This window comes from Hibiscus syriacus, unplaced genomic scaffold, assembly GCF_006381635.1.
Source record: "Hibiscus syriacus cultivar Baekdansim isolate YM2019G1 unplaced genomic scaffold, ASM638163v2 tig00112491_pilon, whole genome shotgun sequence".
Taxonomy (NCBI): Eukaryota; Viridiplantae; Streptophyta; class Magnoliopsida; order Malvales; family Malvaceae; genus Hibiscus; species Hibiscus syriacus.
Genome location: NW_024063344.1, coordinates 828,533 through 849,425, shown reverse-complemented (window position 1 = coordinate 849,425; position 20,893 = coordinate 828,533). Strand labels below are relative to the sequence as shown.

Genomic DNA, 20,893 nt, shown 5'->3' with positions numbered 1-20,893 from the left:
GAATGGTTGAAACTGCTTTCCTATTTTCTCAACAACATAATTCTAAATTTTTAAAAAAATATTTGAATTTTTTTGGATAATTCAATTTTATTATTCAGGGAGCAGAAAACAGCTACAAAAACAATCAGAGTTCTGATTACATTTGATCACCCTACTTACAAAAACAATCAACGATCAAACTATACCTCAATGATTACAAAGAGTAATATTAACACTATCTAATCTATTTATATTCCTACCACTTAATTGTAAACCAACAATATCCTTAATGGCATGGATCATTTATTCCACATTTCTTGATCGACCTTGGAACAACCTTTTGTTTCTTCTTCCCATAGAATGTAGATAAGAGCATTCGAAGCAATCTTCATAATCGTAGTGAGCAAGGATTTACCTTTCCAGCACAAGCTCAAGCTATATGAGCTTCCCATGACAAAACTCTATACCATAAGCCATTAAGAAAGAAAATTGATTCCTATCAAGAAACTGTCATAGGACACTCAAGGAACAAGTGGTCCCTTGTTTCCCAAACAACATCACAAAAAACGCATTGACATTCAATGATAAGCCTCATGCGATGCAGCCTTTCCTTAGTTGGAAGTCTATCGAGTAAGGCCATCCCCACTATCAAACTATGTTTTGGGATGTAAAGTGAAAACCTAATCAGTTTCTGTAACACTCCAACCCGTACCCGACCCGAATACGAGTCTGAGGTGTCACATTGACTTTTCAAACTTTGACTCTTTTGAAAAACAGAGAAATTTAAAACTTTGTTTAAAGCAAAATATGTTAATCTACATAAAAATGACCACAAAATACAAACTCCATCAGAGTACTCGTAATTAATGACTTATTACATGCCAACACTCTATACACAACAAAATACATACTTTGTCAATTCCTTCTGATCTGATCTTCTAGTAATAATACTGTCCTTGCCACTTTTATTCTTGCTCTTCACGTTTATTGGTACCTACGTGTAAATCACTTACACGCTAAGTCATAGACTTAGTGAGGCAATAAATAAACATGTAACAGTAGATTCATGAATATGCATTCTTACTATTTGATCATGATATTTCAATATGCATGGATATATTTCCTATGACATATATAATCAAGTCATGCACACATGAAACTTACCTTTTTGCATCACTTTCACTTTAATTTATATTTCAATTGTTGTTGTTGTTATTGCCCATGTATATTATTAAGAATAGAGGTATGTGAGTACATTGAGGTTTTGCACTAATGTTGTCACCACAGCTCCTATAAATTCCCTCATGGGGCATCGAACATTTGTTCAGTATTCGTCCCGAAGGACTGCTATATATGTCCCGTAGGACCACTACGTTCCGAAGGACTACAATACCCTCGACTCTTGGCATGCCAACTATACCTATAGCTCTCGTATCATATACTATGGGCATTTATTATGAATATATTTCTCATCACTTATTCTTTCTCTTCTGTCACATACCACATGTATGTGTAACCATATATTTCATATCATATCACATATTGCATATTCATATGTCATTTCATATATTCACATAGCTTATTTCATTTCACATTGGTCATATCTCATAGCATATATCACATATGCATATAATCATGTATATCATATCATATATCTTATGTTTCATGCTCTTATGTTTATGCATATCATGTATTCATGTACATATAAGAATCACCTATCAAATAACATTTTAGGAGTCACTTCTTACCGTAGTAACTCCATCATTGGCTCATCGCAAGCCAATGTTCGTTCAATAATATAAGTACAATTAAAATTGCACTCACCTGAGCCTTGATTTGATTCGATTATAATCCTTTGATTATTCCGGAACTTGTTTATGCTCAATATCTACATAAATATATCATTTCAAAACAACTATCATTACTTAAACCAACTTATATCCATGAAAATCATCTATAATATGAAGTTTTACAATTTAGTCACTAACCCGTATTTTGGGATATTACAAATCTCTCCCCCTTAAGAAAATTCGTCCTCGAATTTTCATTGTACAAATATATGGGAACTGTCTACTTATATCATATTTGCACTTCCATATTATACTACAGATCCACCTCTTTTAAAGATCCATAAGGTCTAATGAATGTAGGACTGAGCTATACTATACAGAGAATCTTATTCAGAACAAGACATTAATAAATACTTTATCACTTATCTAGAAATTCCATTTTTTTTCTTTAAATATATATAGAACTTCTGTTAACTATCCACTATCTTAATTTTTTTTCACTTTTCTTCAACTTCTTTGATCCAATCCGTCCATACAAAATCTCAATATTTCTATTCAACTAACTTAATAGTTTCCAGCATTTCTTTTACACAATGTCACAAAAAAAACTATTTTATATATTTCTTTACTTGCAAACCTACTACTCATTAAACAAACTCAATAATAATTCTTCCTATGACAACATTATCTGACTTTAAATCTTTAACTTTCCCTTCGTGGTTGCAATTACTAAACTTATTTTCAATCAACAAGGAATTACATTCATTTCTATCTTTTCACTCATTCGATTCTACACCTTTTAATCTTTATAAATTCGTATAAATATAATGTCGCTCATCATGGAAATAATAAGGTTCCATCCATACGGTAATCTCAATCCGTATCACTCAACATCATGAGTCCGTTGATTTCTTTCATCCATCTCTAATGACCTACAACATAAACCAAAATTTATTCTTATACCATCTTCATCCAAATTATTATACACCTTTCTTTCTAAATTTTACTCATATCAATCTTCAAATTGATGTCAATACTCTTTTTTTTCATCTCAAAAGTAACATACTTATCTTTAAAAACTTGATTAGAGAGAATATTATCATTCAAATATATCTCAAGTTTCCTTCATACATATAAATAAATCCTTATCTCTTTTACTATATTTACATGGCTAAGAAACACAACCTTAAACCAATACATGTTACACTTGGTTAACTTAGTCTGACATTCTTTTTCCGATCTTTTAAACTCTATTATACGCTCCCCTTTGCATAATTAATTTTTTTCCTAATACGATACTTTAAGAAAACTTTATCGTCTTCATAAAATTCAATTTATTTCTGCCTCAAGTCTGCCTAATACTTCTGTCGATTAGATGTCATCTTGAAATTATCTTAAATTATCTTTACTTTATCCTCAACCACTTTCAATAAATCCTGGAAAATAAAATTCTGATCCTTTAACTTGAACCAAATTAATGATGTCCGATATTTTCTCCCAAATAAAACTTCATACAGAGTCATCTTAATGCTCAATTGATAATTATTATTATAGACAAATTCTACTAAAGGTAAATAATTTTCCCATGATTCTTTAAACTCAATCATACATACCCTTTTTAAAGTATGAATAATCTGTTAAACTCACTATTTGTCTATGCATAGATATCAATGCTACAATTAATTTAAATTCCTAAGACATTTTCAAAGATTTCCACAACTTTGAGATAATCTTAAATCTTCATAAGATATAATTAAGACATGCAATTTAAAATCCAACAATCTTTTCATATAACCTTACATACTTATCCATGAAATATTTACCTAGTATGATAAATGATACTAACTTAATCAGTTTCTTCATAAACCTCCAAATTTAGTCTCTACTGAAATTCTGATACAAAATTCATAACTCTTTATCCTTTCCACTTAGAATTGAAAAATTCTTACTTTTATACCAAACTTATACTTTACACCTTATCATAACCCTGTTCATTCTTAAACCTTTAAACTCTATCATTTAATTTCCTTATCTTTATTCCTTCACAAATCAAAATCTCCTTGCAATCTAAATCATTTCATTCATTTTTTTTACTCCATTACGTTTTTCACATATATATGAAAAACATCATAATAACACTTATACTTATATTTGATTACTAATATTTATCACATTTTCATAACCTTAATATTTAACATTATTTTCACATAACTTTATTCTTTATCCTTTCTTATACTTGCATTATTTTTATTTCTCAAAGCGCCTTTTAAAACCTGTAAATACTCTTCTCATTGCCTATATATATATATATATATATATATATATATATATATGATCCAAATACCTAACCATATTCAAATCCATATCATACTTGATTAATTCACTTTATATTTTCTTCCAATCAGAATTATCTCAACAATTGTTTACTTAACTTATCAAATCCACATTCATTCTCATGTATCATGAAATTTTATTTGTTCACTCTCAACATTTCAACATCTTCCATCTTATAAAATAATTACTGACATGTCTATTTCTTAAACTTTTTCCGAAACAATATTCACATCAATAAATCTTCCATTATTCCCATTACAACATTTATTTACCATATTTTAGCTCAACTGCATAGCAACTAAATTATCTCATCTAAATTCTCCACTTTATAATAGTGGATATCCTTTAACATTATTTAATAGCACCTTAATTTTTTTAAACGAAATCTTTAATTTTTAATCTAGGGTACAACCCTTATCCACTCAATCATATACCATATTTTCAATCATATATATATATATATATATATATATATATATATATATTCCAATGATATCTTACTCAACTTTTCAAACTTGGACTTTTACTCACACGCAATATTATTTCTCTGATTAAAATCGAACATTATAACTTCCTTTAACTTATAAATTGTTCACCGACTTACTCATTCTCAAACTTTTCTATTACTCTATATCTTCTCTTGAACATTCAAATCCTTATCTCACATACACATACTTAAACTTATTTATATCCCTTTAAAATAATTTTTTTTTTCTTCAATTTTCATAACTTCTAACACAACTTTTAACCCAATTCACAAAGATTGTCTTTAACCCTGACTTATCATCAATTAACTCCTTATTTAATATTCAAATATCAGGCCCTACCGCTTTAGTCTGTCTGACTCTCATCTGATTTGATTCTCTGGCGGAGAATGCAACTAATTCATATCTGGTTTGAAGTTGAAAGCTAGAATCTCTATATTTCTTTAATGGTGCTTAACTCTATTAAACACTAATTCTCTTAATCATCTGAAATTTTTGTTCTCCAATCCTTTTATTCTTAGCTCTCTATAGAATTTTAACGCGATTAACCATTTCTTGAATTGAGAACAATTTCAAAACCAGTAACACTCTTTTAATTTAAGGCGCAAACCCTAAACAACCAATCACATGTTCTTCCTTATCCTTCCTAATCAAAATTAACACAACAATAAATCTGTTTAACTTATTAAACTTATACTCATACACATGCATGTGTAACTTCTTTGTTAATCTCATATATTCGATCTTCATTTATTTTATGAACTGATCGTTCATGTACTTATTCATAAATTCTTCTACAAATGATAACCACGTCACTTGATATTTTAACATTCTTATGGTGACATTTATTCACCATACTTCTAGCTTACCTACGTTGTAATAAAACTACTCAATTTAACTTCTCCACTTTGGAGAAATGAAAATTTTCTAATATTATCTTTCTACCATTTAATCAAATTTCCATAACAATGGAACATTTCTCAAATTCACCCTTAAACTTAGGTGTTCTCAACTTTTTTCAATACATTAATTCTATGAATTATAGAAGTATAAAATTAAAACACATCATAATATCATTCAACATCATGAATCACTCTCTAATCTTATACATGCATTCCCTGAGGTTTTCGCTCTTCTCCCTGCCTGGCCAGGGGCAGGTGAATGCTATTACCTTCAGGTCTATCACCTTGTATTTCACTTTAGAAACTCTTATGATCATATATCTAATATAACATAATATTTTAATTCTATTAGCAAGACAATACACTTACTATTCCATCAGATCAGAAGTTTTCACTATTTTGTTGGCATGTATACCTTATAAAACACTCTAGACTCCGGTTTATGTCGAGAATCGACTAAACCTTAGCTCTGATGCCATTAAATGTAACACCCCAACCCGTACCCGACCCGAATACGAGTCTGAGGTGTCACATTGACTTTTCAAACTTTAACTCTTTTGAAAAACAGAGAAATTTAAAACTTTGTTTAAAGCAAAATACGTTAATCTACATAAAAATAACCACAAAATACAAACTCCATCAGAGTACTCGTAATTAATGACTTATTACATACCAACACTCTATACACAACAAAATACATACTTTGTCAATTACTTCTGATCTGATCTTCTAGTAATAATACTGTCATTGCCACTTCTATTCTTGCTCTTCACGTTTCTTGGTACCTACGTGTAAATCACTTACACGCTAAGTCATAGACTTAGTGAGGCAATAAATAAACATGTAACAGTAGATTCATGAATATGCATTCTTACTATTTGATCATGATATTTCAATATGCATGGATATATTTCCTATGACATATATAATCAAGTCATGAACACATGAAACTTACCTTTTTGCATCACTTTCACTTTAATTTATATTTCAATTGTTGTTGTTGTTGTTGCCCATGTATATTATTGAGAATAGAGGTATGTGAGTACATTGAGGTTGTGCACTAATGCTGTCACCACAGCTCGTATAAATTCCCTCATGGGGCACCGAACATTTGTTCAGTATTCGTCCCGAAGGACTGCTATATATGTCCCGTAGGACCACTACGTCCCCGAAAGACTACAATACCCTCGACTCTTGGCATGCCAACTATACCTATAGCTCTTGTATCATATACTATGGGCATTTATTATGAATATATTTCTCATCACTTATTCTTTCTCTTCTGTCACATACCACATGTATGTGTAACCATATATTTCATATCATATCACATATTGCATATTCATATGTCATTTCATATATTCACATAGCTTATTTCATTTCACATTGGTCATATCTCATAGCATATATATCACATATGCATATAATCATGTATATCATATCATATATCTTATGTTTCATGCTCTTATGTTTATGCATATCATGTATTCATGTACATATAAGAATCACCTATCAAATAACATTTTAGGAGTCACTTCTTACCGTAGTAACTCCATCATTGGCTCATCGCAAGCCAATGTTCGTTCAATAATATAAGTACAATTAAAATTGCACTCACCTGAGCCTTGCTTTGATTCGATTATAATCCTTTGATTATTTCGGAACTTGTTTAAGCTCAATATCTACATAAATATATCATTTCAAAACAACTATCATTACTTAAACCAACTTATATCCATAAAAATCATCTATAACTTCAAAATCTTATCCTTCATATGTAATTCAAGAATCATACTCAAATTTCAATATGTTCTAAATACAATTCTAACACTTCTATCTTCTTATTCTCATAGATGACAAGTCAAATTCAACTTAAAATTCAACTTATCAACTCTATTCCATAATTTCATATTAAAACTCATTTTCTTAAATCTCTTATAACTTCTTCATCTTTTGATTATAAGACAACTTAAGCTTTCCTTAAGCTTAGTTATCATCTAATGATCAAAACCTAATCTTCAATTTAACAAATAACCAACAAATAGAAAACTCACCTTATGCTCTGTACGTTGGAGAAGAAGGTAAGAAGAAGAAGAGTTTTCTAAATACTCTCCCCCAACGTTTATCTCTTCATAAAGAGATAACAAAATATCTTTCATGTAAAATGACCATTTTGCCCCTTAATTCCTTTGATATTTACTAATTATTTTCAGGAAACATTTCCGAACAAATCATTACACTATTCAAATATCTTACTTTAATCAACACATTCTGAAGTTTTACAATTTAGTCACTAACCCGTATTTTGGGATGTTACAGTTTCTGCCATGGTACTTTAGTACTCTTCACCCAAATCGCATCCCAAATTTAACTCAAATTCTTTGCTCCAGAAGAGAGCAAAGCTTATGATCTCATCTTTAGGATTCGCCTTAAACTCCAGTTAGTATTGGATCTAATTTCAACATTCCAGAAATCATTAACATTGAGAACATAGCTTCACTTGTATTTATCAAAATCCCTTTGTAATGAAGCTTCACTCTAAATAAATTCGGAATGCTTATGGATAAATCGTGTCGCAAGCTTCTACCATTGTTTCGTCAATTTGGACCAGACATTAATAAATTTTTCATTTTAGAAAAATATATATTTAATAAAGTTAATCTTGTAATATATTAAACTCGTTCGGGATTATGTCATTCTTTTTATTAGTTGGGAAACACTATTTTTTTATACAGTGATTATTTCAAAACATGCCCAGTTCACTTTTGAGGAAAAAATCCGACCCGTTGCTGCTTTCCAATGTTCGGTTACAGATGCTCCGGCAGTTCTTAGGTAATGTGCAGGAGGTCATTCTTGGTACAAAGCTTGATGTTCTCTTCCCCGCTATCCCTTTGGCCATTGCTGCTGATTTCTACAAGTTTGGGAGAGTAAGCAGTTAAACTATGTTTACGATTATTGTAGAAAATAGCAACCATAATTCGATGTTATGGGAGAGTAACTACTTAATATGTTCAAACAGCATTGGATATTTGCTTTGAGTTTGCGTAGACTTACGCCGCTTGCCGAGCGTGTCAGCTTTCTCGCTGAGTAAGTTCATCTCTTTTTCATTAGCTATATTCATCAATCTGTATATATATATATATATATATTAAAAAGCCAATTTTTTATTTAAAAAATGCAGACAAATTGCATAATACACCGGTCCAACAGGTAACTTTTTCGAATTTCTACCAGATAAATGAATAAAATATTGAGAATGAAAATGGGGGTTGATATATATTGTTGCAGTTGGAGGGTTACTGAATGCAACTTGTGGCAATGCAACGGAACTGACAATAGCTTTATTTGCTCTCTACGAAAGCAAAATACATGTTCTCAAGTACTCTCTGTTGGGCTGCATTCTCTCAAATCTCCTCCTTGTTCTTGGCACCTCTCTCCTTTGTGGAGGCTTAGCCAACCTGAAGAAGGAGCAAAGATATGACAGAGTAAGCCACACACACATAGAAAAAGTTAAATGAAAGAGAAGTTTGGTTTAATTAAGTTAAAGTTGTGAGGTTCTGAAATGAAAAAAAAATGCAGAAGCAGGCAGATGTGAACTCGTTGCTGCTGTTGCTGGGATTGCTTTGCCACATGTTGCCACTGATGTTCAGATATGCGGCAGCGCCAGGTGTATTGGTTGCCGAGTCTACACTGCAGCTGTCGAGAGCAAGTAACATTGTTATACTTGTGGCGTATATTGGATATATCATTTTCCAGCTTAAAACTCACAGGCAGATTTTCGACGCTCATCAGGTGATTATTTTTTTACATTAATTTCTTTATAAAAGAGCCTTTTTTTTAAGTAACAGTCCTTTTCCCCCCGAAGAAACTTATAAATAATGAACCAACGATCTGTCTAGGAAGACGACGAAGAAGAAGAAGAGGAAGAAAAGGCAGTGATAGGATTTTGGAGTAGATTTAGCTGGTTGGTTGGTATGACTCTCATCATAGCTTTGTTATCCGAGTATGTGGTTGTCACATTTGAGGTACAAACATTAAACCATTTCCATCATTTTACTTGTAAATTTTGCATCACATGGTTCAACAATATTGAATCATTTCAGGCTGCATCAGAATCTTGGGGCATTTCTATTAGCTTTATCAGTATAAATTTGATCCCAATTGTGGGGAATGCTGCTGAACATGCTGGAGAAATCATTTTTGCTTTTAAGAACAAATTGGTTCGTATTTGACATTAAATTAAATTTCATACATCATTTTGAAATTGGATTATTTTATTATTTATGGAATTTTATTGGATTTTTTAAGGATATATCTCTGGGTGTTGCTCTGGGTTCTGCAACTCAAATATCTATGTTTGCTGTAAGATATTCAGCAAGTCAAAACAACTTTAATTATATAAAAACTTGATCTTTGGTAGTAATTAATTATGTATAAATTTCAGGTTCCCTTATGTGTTGTGGTTGGGTGGATAATGAGAGTCTGAATGGATCTTGATTTCAGTCTTCTTGAAACTGCTACATTAACAATCCTTGTTGTAGCCTTCACTTTGCAGGTTTTTTCCTGCCCCATCTTATTTGTTCTATGAAATATTAAAATTATAATATTTCATTTCTATAAATATAAACAAATATATTTGTTTATCAGGATGGAACTTCACATTACATGAAAGGAATAGTACTTTGCCTTTGTTACGTTGCCATTGCTGCATGCTTCTTTGTTCATAAAACTCCGACCCCTTCGGGTAAGTTAAACTACCTCTTCCCCCCCCCCCTTTTTCATTAGTTAGCACCAACTAATTGCGAAATTTGGTTGTCAGAACTAACTACTGTGAAGCTGGGACTCAAATCATCATCTGGAACCTCAGCCTAGCCGGTTACACCCCCTCCGGTGGAGGGGGATGGTGTTTCTACCCCAAATCAAGGACGACATTGCCAATCATCCATGTTCCCGACGCTTGAAAAGTGAGGCCATTTTCAAGTTAATATATGAGAAGAAATCCTCTTAAATCGTTTGAAAAAGTGCGTATAAATAAACTGTGTTTCTGCGATTCCTATATAATAAGGTTTTTGCCTCTGATTTTTTAGTTTATAATAGCAGCATATATGAAAAGAAGGCATGTGGGTGACTGAAGGTTTAATCTCTTGCTGTTTTCATTTATTATATGCTTGCTAAGGCAGAGATAAATTGTCATGTATTTGTGAATGATGTTATAAATCTTTAATCAGTCCATAAAATAAACCTTGCCGATGAGATAATAAAAAATTTGAACTATCTTCCCCGGCTTTTCCATGGTCTATTTATTCTATATATTACTTGAATCTTAAAATAGGAGATTTTTATTAGAATAAAGTAATTGATATAATAAGAGTAAGATCAAACTTCAAAATGACCTGATGATTAAAAATGTCAAAAAAGTGAATTTTACTTTAGTACAAAATTTAGATTTTCTTTTATTAGTATATGTTCAGAATTTTCTTAAAGAATTGATAACGTACATATATCCAGTGCAAATGCAATTACTTGAGCTAAGAAACTTCTAAGAAAAATAATATTTTCTTTATCCATTAATTTTTAATAGACATACAAACTATTTTAATGCAATCACAGTGTATGTATACTTGATGCAATTTATTATATTTTATAACGGAATGGTTATGGATTCTGAGAGGTTTATTTTGACAGAGAAGATAGGACCTAGGTTAAAAGTTCTTACAATGACATTTCCTCTATCAATTTATAATGCAAAAATATATATCAAACGGACCATAATCTGCCACGTGACAAATATCTGGGTTAGAACAAAAAACTGGCATTTATATTTGCAAAAGCAAAAGGAGGCAGAATATGGTATCGTCAGATTTACTCTAACCCTGTTCATGGCTCAACGCTCAAGTACCAAGTTGATTAGATTTAATTGAAATAGAGTTTCACCGAGTAGTTTTCAAAGAAAAAAACAGTGAAATTGTTGATTATCTGCTAAATGAAACAAACACCTGATCTCAAGCTTGTCACGCCTAGTATCAATCTTACTAAACCTAGATAAAAACATAGGATCAACTTATATGGCTTCAAAAACTATAGCAAACCACTGTTCATCACTTTGCTTTTCCAGAAGAAGCATAAACAGAGACCATTATAGATTAAGCTCAGGGAACTGACCAGAGATTAGATGTAATTTTTGGAACATAACTGGCCGGTAAGGGGTTCATTCCATCTAATATAAAGGACTTAGGCAGGAGCTATTGTGCGGATTAAAAGAGATCGACTGTCATCTTGAGCTTGTTTTGTCTCCATTTTGGTAGCTTATAGAAGGCTCCCTTAGCCATGCCAAATTTTTCTGCAAACTCTTCCTCGGACAAGTACGCCTACAGGAAAATGAAACAAATTTCATATGCATTGCAAAGGGTACATTTTGAACCCTAGATGGAGCAATATTATAAGCTCTAAACTTTAGCTCGTACCTCTCTTTTGGTCACATCTATGCCTGAAACTGGTTCAGTTGACGACACTGTCAATCTTTGATAAGGATATATCAATGAATTCACACTAGTCTCACTTGCATCAATCTGGTTTGAGTTTTCATTAATTGAAGGGAAGCTTGACTCTACTACAGGAGAATCTGTACAAAAGTGATCTAATTTTTTTAAAATATTAAAAGATAACACAGGCAGTTTACCAGAAGAAGTAAAATGTAAATAGATACAAAGAGATAAAAAACAAGGCACCCCGATGTAATGTGCATTGTATATTAGTTTGCAAATTAAGTCATCAGACCTAAATCTAACCATGCAAGTTTGTCTCAAAATCATCCCGCTTAGTGCGGGTTCCTAATAATTCAAACTAAGATTCTCTGAATTAACTTTCCAAGTTGTTGATTCAATAGGGTGGAGGCCATATCAAGGTTTGCTTGGTCAGTTCAGTGAGAGAATGCAACTTATCGAGTGCTTAAAACTAGGACAACGGACAAAAACTTCTTTGAAATTATTCTCCTGTTCTAAAATAATTGAATCTGCTGATCCCATTAGTTTTTGAAATTATGTAATAGCATTACCAAATATAGGCACGTTCTTAAAGAAGAAACAGTAATCTTATAAGCACCTTGATAAAGAGAGGATTCGGTAAAGAGCTTCCTGGCAACTGGAGTTGGGCTGGATACATTGTGGTTGTCAGAAAACTTCAAATGTGAACCTGTTGATGCTGGAGAAAAACTTCTTTCCCATCCATTTGAACTGGTAGATCTGCTTCTTAAACCATCAGGAGTAGCTTCCCTGGAGCGTGGTTTCAGTTTATTTCTTGAGGGTGCCTGAATGGAATTGCATGAAGCTTTAATAAGATAAATTTTGTCAAAGAATTAAGTATAGGATACTGGGGTAGCCTGATCATAAGTTTCCAGCAAGGAAAATGTATCTTCTACTTGAAGCAAAGGAGAGTTTGGCCATCGATGAGAACTATTTGTTAATAACCTGTATATTTTTGAACCACCCTATAGGTCTGCATCTCAGCCTCACAAGACTAAAGGTCTGTTGGGAGTGCCAAGAAACCATAAATTTTTTAAAGTTGGAGAATAAATTAGATATTATTTTACTTGAGCACGTAACATCAGGATATGTCACCTCGAAGTGTACCACAAACATCAAGATATTTGGTCCAACATTAGCATCTATCCCAGAAATTATGAAGTGGTAGATGTTACAACTAAATCAGTAAAATGCAAGTCGATAATGGTCTTAGTCACTGTTGGAACATTGACCAGGAGATTTTTAGTTATTTCCCATGTTCTGCTTTTAACAGTTGTACCCTTTTGTTGGAAGTTCTACTTTTTTTGACAAATGAAATCTTAGCTTACCCAAAGCAAAATAGGTGTCCTACAAACATTTGTTCCTTTAGTTAACAAATAGATAAGAATTACGGCAACTGTGAATTGGAAGAATGGAAAACGGCCAACAATTAGAGACTATTTAGTTGCTTCCCTGTTTATGCAGACCAGAAAACATGAGTCCTAGTACAGGCAGATCTACACTGTACCACACTTTTTTTCTTTATAATCTAACAAAAACCGGACTGTCTTGTCTACTTCATACAATGTAAGGAAAAAGACTCGGAAGTCTTGATGTAGACATCATCTTTTTCTTTAATGATGTCTAGTGTGACCAAAATCAACAGAAACTCACAAAAAAACAAGTGGGAGAAACTACACTAAGTCGAAAAGAACGGCAACACGGTGAACCTAATATATTAGTTCTCATACAAATACATCTAAATAGAGCTTAGTAACAGGAACTTACAGATCCACTTGATGTTTTTCCCTTCAAGGTAGCAAGTTTCCGCTCAAACGAATTGCCATGCATCTGTGATACAGTAAATTAAAACTCTAAACTAAATGTGTTCTTGCAGCCAAATTGCATAGCAAAATCGTGAGGGCTCCAATTAAACAATACGTTGCCAGATAGCAAAACTAGGATATTATCTGATAGGAAGCAAAAGTAAATAAAAAGGAAATAACCAAGCTGAAAAAAAAAGATTAGAAAACAATCATAAGAAATTAAATAAAATATGGTTTGGCCAACACACTGAAAATTCATTCTGAGAGGAGTTTATAGTAGATACTTTTTACCAAGGCAGGTGAGCCACTTACATTTGCCTTTGAGGGATCCCATTCAAAAAAACAAGTGAAAAATGGTGGTTCATGGCATTCTGTAATAACATATATTGGAGTCTCCAAAGAAAGTTGTTCTTCCAGAATGTCTGTTTGAAGGAATTTCTGCCAGTCAAGAATACATATATAAGAGCAAAGAACGAAATGAAGAGTATAAAATATGCGCATATTGTTAACATTTATTAATCTTTAACATCATGATATCAGTATTTCATGCTACAAATAATCCATGACAAAATGAAAAAAACATACTTCCAGAAAATAAGCTCTGAGAGAGTATAGACTTATAATTTACCAGACCCAAGTTAAGGGCTTCTTGCTTTGACTTAATAGATGAGTGGCGTCCAATCCAAACATATATTTCTTTATGGCAGTTTAGCACTAATACATCTTCAGTGGTTAAATCATCTTGATCGAAGCTGTATATCTCTTTAACCTGAAACCAAACCAAGCTTAAGTAAATCCTCAAGACAACCAAATGAGTTATTTTATAGCTTAATAGTTTTTTTTTTAGTTTCTTTTTTTTTTTGGTAAAGACAAACTGAATATAATCCCAACTTTTTGCCTTCTGAATTTCAAAACTAAATGAAAACAATGCAATGCCACAGGAAAGTAACACTTAAAATTGTGACTAAGCAGATAAAAACTGAGATCACAATACACAATTAGCAAAATTTCAAGGAAGTCAAAATTTTGCATAGCAAACCCAGATAAAATAGAGAAACTTTCAAACCATTATATGTTCTATTACTAGATTGATGGGTTTAATCCAAGATTAATTGACCTTTTTATAGTTCATTTTAGACACTCCGTCTACTTGAGCATAGAGATCTTCCTTTCAGAAAAATCCATGGAACCGTATTTCACATTAAATACAATCCTCTTGACATTATTCTAATGGGTTCAAAAATAGGCATTTCCTTTAGCTAGCCTAAACTTCAATACAACCCTGTTAAAATCTACATTTACATTGCATCCAAAGGTGCTTAACTATGAAATATATGCAGGGCAACAGATCTAACCAAGATGTACCTTGAAATCACCTGAAAAGGGAAACCAAACCAAGCGGCAAAAGAAACATAACCGTCAGAAATGTTTTGCAGCAATTTACAGCCGGAAAACTTCTGAACCAAGGAAGAAGCAAATTATCCTTCCAGAGAACAGCAAAAAAGAGGGACAATTTGCTTACCTTCAGAACAAATAAACTTAAACAAATATGGATCTTCTATAATTTTTTCCATCTCCTTTTCTCTTGGATACTCTGACTTTCCACCAAGTGAACTCCAGAAACTATCAGGTTCGCTTCCTTCCCTCACTGATATGGGTTGCCATGCTGGCTGTGAATGGCATCAATGAAACAGAACATCAATTACAATTAAATGAGCTGGGCCCACAAAAAAGACAATGAGGAATTCCCAATATAAATCTGTAGCAGTGCCTTCATTAACCACCAACAGAAGGTTTAGTGCAAAAGTAGCAAAATAATTATAATATCTAAACAATATCCAGTCCGAATAACATAATTGCATACATTAATGAGTTCGACCATTCTATCAAGAAGGTCATGATCTTTGCTTGATGTGAGATTCCCAATCCAAGTGAAGACAGAATTTCCACTTTGCAGTATGTAACAGTAGGATGAATTCAGGGAGCTTGAAATCTGAAAAGATTGAGTTTAAATAAGTCATAATGTAGAGGATCATTTTGTTGCTGAAGGACAGAAAAACACAGAGAGTAGTGACTCCGGATAATGCAGAATCCAACTATTTGCACAATATTTATAATAAATCACAAAATAGCAAAACTATTTCTAATATGCTAAAAAATTAAGAAAACCTGAACAAAACTAATCAATCTGCTTAAAAGTTCAAAGCTTTCTCAAGAGGAAAACTAATCAATATTTTAGCTCGACTTAGCCATTGAATCTGAAGTTTTGCTCTAATGTAACCATATAAATTATATCAGTAAACAAGGTGAAAATTAAACTGGACGCAACTAACTCATTGATACTGCTACTAGTTCCGACTGGAAGAAGAGTGGTTTTGATGGCGTTTTAAGAGATCATTCTGGTTTGATTATAGGCTCTTTTAAGGAGTCTTCTGGTTCGGGCCCTCCTACACTGATGGAGCTTAAAGCTATTCAAAGGGGTTTATCCTTCTTTGTCTCCTTCCAAGGGATTGTTAAGGATCGGTTGATTATCGAGAGTGATAGCAGGGTGGCAGTAGAGTGGATTAAGAATGTACATTTATGTCTAGATGTGTATGTTTGTATTGTTAAGGACATTGTTGATAGGCTTAGAGCTCTTGAGGGTGTTGTTAAATGGGTTGCTAGGACAGCTAATTTAGAGGCTGATGCCCTGGCTAAGGCTGGAATAGGCTTATTTCTGTCTTGTTGTTTACGGTTGCCTTATGGTTTTTAGTCCGTGTAAAGGGCGTTTTGCGTTTTTTATGTGATGTAATTCTATAACTTTCTTTATGTTTAATGAAATCTCAAGGCACTTGTTGGAAATCCTTAAATTAAGGAGATTCTCTACCTTAGTTCTAGGAATTTCCTTGTAAATATTAGCCATAATCTAATTACTGATTTTTTTTTTGCTATGTTAAAAAGGGTATATTCTTATTCGAAGAAATGAGACTTTTCTTCTTCCTAAATCTATTCATGGTATCGAAAAGCCATAGGATTCATTCGATCCTACTCATTTGTCTCTCATCTCTCTTCCTAAACATTTTTTCCTTTTTTTCTTCTCTCATGGGTGATATCAATGAAACCTTCTCTAATTCCGGTTCAAATAGGCCATGGTGTAGACACTGTAACCGGGTTGGACATGCCAAGGAGAAATGCTTTAAACTCCATGGTTATCCTGGAAAAAATCAGAAAGAAAACAAGACATCAATGATATCTACTACTGAGGAAGATGCCCAGGATGTTCGGCTAACCAAAACTCAACTTGAGGCTCTTCATAAGCTCCTCGGGACTCCTATAACCATTGGATCACTAGCTATTCAAGGTACTGCCTTAAATACTACACATGAACCAATCTGGATACTAGATTCAGGTGCATCCAACCACATGACAGGTAATCTAAGTTTGTTTCACACACTTGTCATGATCACTCTCGGATTCGCATAGCTGATGGATCTTACTCACCGGTGGCTGGAATTGGAACGATTAGACTTACTGAAAATTTTCCATTGATAAAGTTCTATATGTTCCAAATCTTTCTTGTAATTTACTCTCAATTAGCAAGCTTACCAAGGATGAGAAAGTACTTGTTGATTTTTCTGCTTTCGGTTGTGTGGTTCAGGAACAGAAATCGGGGAAGATGATTGGTACTGCTAAAGTTGATGATGGCTTATATATTTGGAATAAAAACAGTTCACAAGAAGGGATGACCTTATCTACATCGAAAGAAGAATCTATCATGCTATGGCACCGTAGACTAGAACACCCTAATTTTACGTACTTGAAGAAACTGTTTCCTCTACTATTTCTAAATAAGAAAATAAGTTCCTTGAATTGTGAAGTTTGCCAACTATCTAAACATACTCGTGTCCCTTATCCTTTGAAACCTTATGTTCAATCTCAACCTTTCTCTTTAATCCACAGTGATCTATGGGGAGCCAGTCGAGTAAAAAATGTCACAGGGGCTAGGTGGTTCATAACATTCATTGATGACCACACTAGAGTTTGTTGGATCTATCTTCTCAAAGAAAAAACCGAAGTCTCTAGAGTCTTCCAAAGTTTTCATTCAATGATTCGAACTCAGTTCAATTCCAAAATTCATACCCTTAGAACTGATAATGGGAGAGAGTACTTCAATTATATCCTAAACCCTTATCTTTCTGAGCAAGGAATCATACATCAGAGTTCTTGTCCCGACACCCCTCAACAAAACCGACTCCCATCAAAGGTATTAAACTTTCAAACACCTTTACATACTCTTCAAAAAAAATTCCTTGTTTCGTTTTCCTAATCTCCCAACCAAAACTTTCGGTTGCAAAGCATTTGTCCACAATCATAAACCTAACCGATCTAAACTTGATCCTAGAGCCCACACTTGTGTCTTTCTTGGATACTCACCTACACAAAAGGTGTACAAGTGTTATTCTCCAACCCTACACTGGATGTTTGTGTCCCTTGATGTTACTTTCTTCGAAAACGAGCCATATTTTTCAGCCTCTCATCTTCAGAGGGAGATATTTAGTGAAGATGAGACCTTGAACAACCTTCTCATTATACCTCAAGACTCTATCAATCCTACCACCACTACAAAACCTGCTGAAAATCCTACAGCCACTGCTGAAATTCCTACAGCCATTGTAATTCCTGATTTGGACCCTGTTTTACTCGACTCCACTGTGCAGCAACAAGAAACAAGGGCGATTAATCATACAAATGAAGAAAAACAACCCTCTCCTAAAAAACAACAAGAAAAAACTCAGCAGCTTCTTGTATATTCACGGAAACATCAGCTGACAGAAACTGAAACAGTAGTGCCAATGCCATCTTTACCCGAGGACTATCCTGAGGAAGAAGTCTCACCTCCTTCGCCTTCCATCTATCTTCCAATTGAAATCAGAAAGGGCACGAGAAGTTGCACTCAACATCCCATTTCTCGGTTTGTATCCTATGGGAACTTGTCTAAATCCTACAATGCCTTTATTTCTAATATTGACTCTGTAGAAACTCCAAAGAACATAGAAGAGGCTCTTAAGTCAACCAAATGGAAGCAAGTCGTGTTGGAAGAAATAAAGGCTATTGAAGACAATGGAACGTGGGAAATATCTAAACTACCTATTTGAAAGAAGACCGTGGGTTGTAAGTGGATTTTCACTACGAAAGTTAAACCAGATGAGAGCATTGATCGATACAAGGCTAGACTTGTGGCCAGGGGTTTCACTCAAACATATGGGTTGGACTACGAAGAAACATTTGCACCAGTGGCCAAACTAAATACTATCCGATTGCTCTTCTCAATTGTTTTCAATTTAGATTGGCCTTTGATCCAATTGGATGTAAAGAATGTTTTTCTCAATGGAGAATTAAACGAAGAAGTCTACATGGATTTTCCGCCCGGATTCGAAGGAAGCAAGGGCCAAGTATGCAAGTTGAAGAAGTCTTTGTATGGACTAAAGCAATCCCCCAGGGCTTGGTTTAATCGTTTTGCCAAAGCCATGACGAGTAGACAGTATATTCAAGGTTAAGCTGATCACACCTTATTCTACAAACACTCGGCTAATGGGAAGTGTTATATTCTCATTGTATACGTTGATGACATAATATTGACAGGAGATGACTCTATCGAAATTGAAAGACTAAAAGAATTCTTAAGTCTTGAATTTCAACTTAAAAACTTGGGGAATCTTAGATATTTTCTTGGAATGGAGATAGCAAGGTCAAAGGAAGGTATTTCAATCTCTCAAAAAAAGTATGTTCTTGATCTACTTTCTGAAGTCGAACTGTTGGGCTGCAAACCAGCCGAGACTCCCATGGAACCAAACCTTAAATTAGGAACTAATAAGGATGGAGAAGAGGTAGACAGGGGGAGATATCAAAGGTTAGTGGGAAAACTTATCTATCTTTCTCATACTAGTCCAGACATAGCATTTGGAGTAAGTGTTATTAGTCAATTTATGCATGCTCCTAGGGAGAAACATTTGGAAGCTGCCTACATGATATTGAGATATTTAAAAGGGACTCTGAGTAAGGGGTTGCATTTCAAGAAAAATGCAAATCGAATGATAGAAATCTACACTGATGCAGACTGGGCAGGTGCTATTAATGACAGGCGCTCCACAAGTGGTTACTGCAGCTATGTTTGGGGTAATCTCGTGACATGGAGGAGTAAAAAACAGTCGGTTGTGGCACGCAGCAGTGCTGAAGCCGAGTATCGAGCTCTGTCCCAAGGTATATGTGAAGGAATGTGGCTACAACGGCTAATGGGAGAACTAAAATTATCCTATACAACACCTATAATACTAAACTGTGACAACCATGCAGCAGTTAATATAGCTCACAACCCTGTACAGCATGACCGCACCAAGCATGTGGAAATCGATTGCCACTTTATTACAGAGAAAATTAACAAAGGGGAAGTTTGTGTTTCATATCTACTTACTCGACAACAAGTAGCGGATGTGTTAACCAAGAGCTTGAGCAAAAAAAAGTTCGAAGAAATTATGGGCAAGCTAGGTTCGATTGACATCTACACTCCAGCTTGAGGGGAAGTGTTGGAAATCCTTAAATTAAGGAAATTCTCTACGTTAGTTCTAGGAATTTCCTTGTAAATATTAGTCATAATCTAATTACTGATTTTTAGGGATAGACTTGTAATTAGAGATTATTTCCTTTTTTATTTTTTTCTGCTATGTTAAAAAGGGTGCACTCCTATTTGAAGAAATGAGAGACTTTTCTTCTTCCTAAATCTATTCAACACTTTTTTCCTCCTTCCGCTGATTAAGGAGCTTCTTTACGAGTTCCTTTAATAAAAAAGGGGGATTTTAACGAGGATTTCAATTCTTATAAAAAAAAGGCAACATAGGTTGCTCAGCAGGTACCTCAATTTGGATAAACTTATAGCTGATATTTTTAACTTCAAAGTGTATTTTCTCTTATCAAGATATAATTTTCAAACTGGCAACAGGACGCTAAAGAGTATTGAGGAGGCTCTTATTATTAGTAGAACATTTGACAAGGGCAATGACAATGGTGGTGGCCCTCAAACAAAAACATGACTTATGGTTA

At 33.6% G+C, this 20,893-nt stretch overlaps 1 protein-coding gene and 1 pseudogene across 1 annotated transcript in view; one reads left to right on the top strand and one right to left on the bottom strand.

Moving 5' to 3' along the window:
- Positions 1 to 8,240: 8,240 nt before the first annotated feature.
- On the top strand, positions 8,241 to 10,362 carry LOC120180275 (annotated as a pseudogene).
- Positions 10,363 to 11,443: 1,081 nt separating this feature from the next.
- The window catches only part of LOC120180233 (villin-1-like), a 15,511-nt gene continuing 6,061 nt past the window's right edge, over positions 11,444 to 20,893 (bottom strand). The window contains 9 exon segments of the mRNA XM_039185615.1: positions 11,444 to 11,858; positions 11,955 to 12,112; positions 12,592 to 12,796; positions 13,779 to 13,841; positions 14,129 to 14,254; positions 14,445 to 14,585; positions 15,182 to 15,192; positions 15,339 to 15,486; positions 15,681 to 15,809. Of these exon segments, the coding sequence (XP_039041546.1) occupies positions 11,745 to 11,858; positions 11,955 to 12,112; positions 12,592 to 12,796; positions 13,779 to 13,841; positions 14,129 to 14,254; positions 14,445 to 14,585; positions 15,182 to 15,192; positions 15,339 to 15,486; positions 15,681 to 15,809 (1,095 nt within the window). The 3' untranslated portion in view covers positions 11,444 to 11,744.